This window comes from Perkinsus marinus, assembly GCF_000006405.1.
Source record: "Perkinsus marinus ATCC 50983 genomic scaffold scf_1104296940678, whole genome shotgun sequence".
NCBI classification, from domain to species: Eukaryota; Perkinsozoa; order Perkinsida; family Perkinsidae; genus Perkinsus; species Perkinsus marinus.
In genome coordinates, this window is record NW_003212772.1 from 408 (window position 1) to 1,023 (window position 616).

General features: G+C 45.1%; 1 protein-coding gene across 1 annotated transcript; it reads right to left on the reverse strand.

Moving 5' to 3' along the window:
- Positions 1 to 201: 201 nt before the first annotated feature.
- Positions 202 to 564, reverse strand: Pmar_PMAR012838 (hydroxymethylbutenyl 4-diphosphate reductase, putative; the record flags this gene model as incomplete). Its single annotated transcript, XM_002782013.1, has 3 exons — positions 202 to 309; positions 355 to 434; positions 487 to 564. Coding segments are annotated over 3 exons (266 nt in total), but the record flags the coding sequence as incomplete, so codon positions are not given.
- Between the last annotated feature and the right edge of the window lie 52 nt (positions 565 to 616).

Below are 616 nucleotides of genomic sequence, written 5' to 3' on the forward strand. Positions count from 1 at the left end.
TAACGTAAAATACGAATTCCGGAATATTATCGATCTCGCTTTTGGCAGAACAGCCTGAATTTTACGATGATCAGTTTGGTTCAAGAGGTTTAACATAATATAAGAGATCATAAGGCACTTATATTTTCGTTCTTTGAGACCCTGATAGCGCAGAGTTCAGTCCAGTCTGGCGGAACACTAACACTATTGTCACTAACCGGCTTACTTATCAGCGAAGGAGCTTGTCGCAATGGTCTCCTCGTGTTTCGACTTGCCGTGTATAATAGAAGTATATTCACCCTTCTTGTGTCGCTCTACAGATGACCACACCTGATGCATCACTGTTACTCTTATCAAACCACCAAAACCCCGTACTTTGGAGACCCATGGACAAGTGGTGTCCACTATGGTGACGCCCTTCCGCTTCAACTCCATCATTTCCTTTACAGCAGCTCCTAACACGGAGCTCTCAAAATTGTGTCACTAAAAACATAAGGTCCTCCTTACCAAATGCTGGTAGGATGACCACGTCCCCAGCACTGACGACCGAGAAGTCCTTTTGATTGCCAGCATCTCGAGGATGTACTCAGCAAAGACGTACCACGTGAGTTCAGTGAGCGCTCTCTACCTTATACCA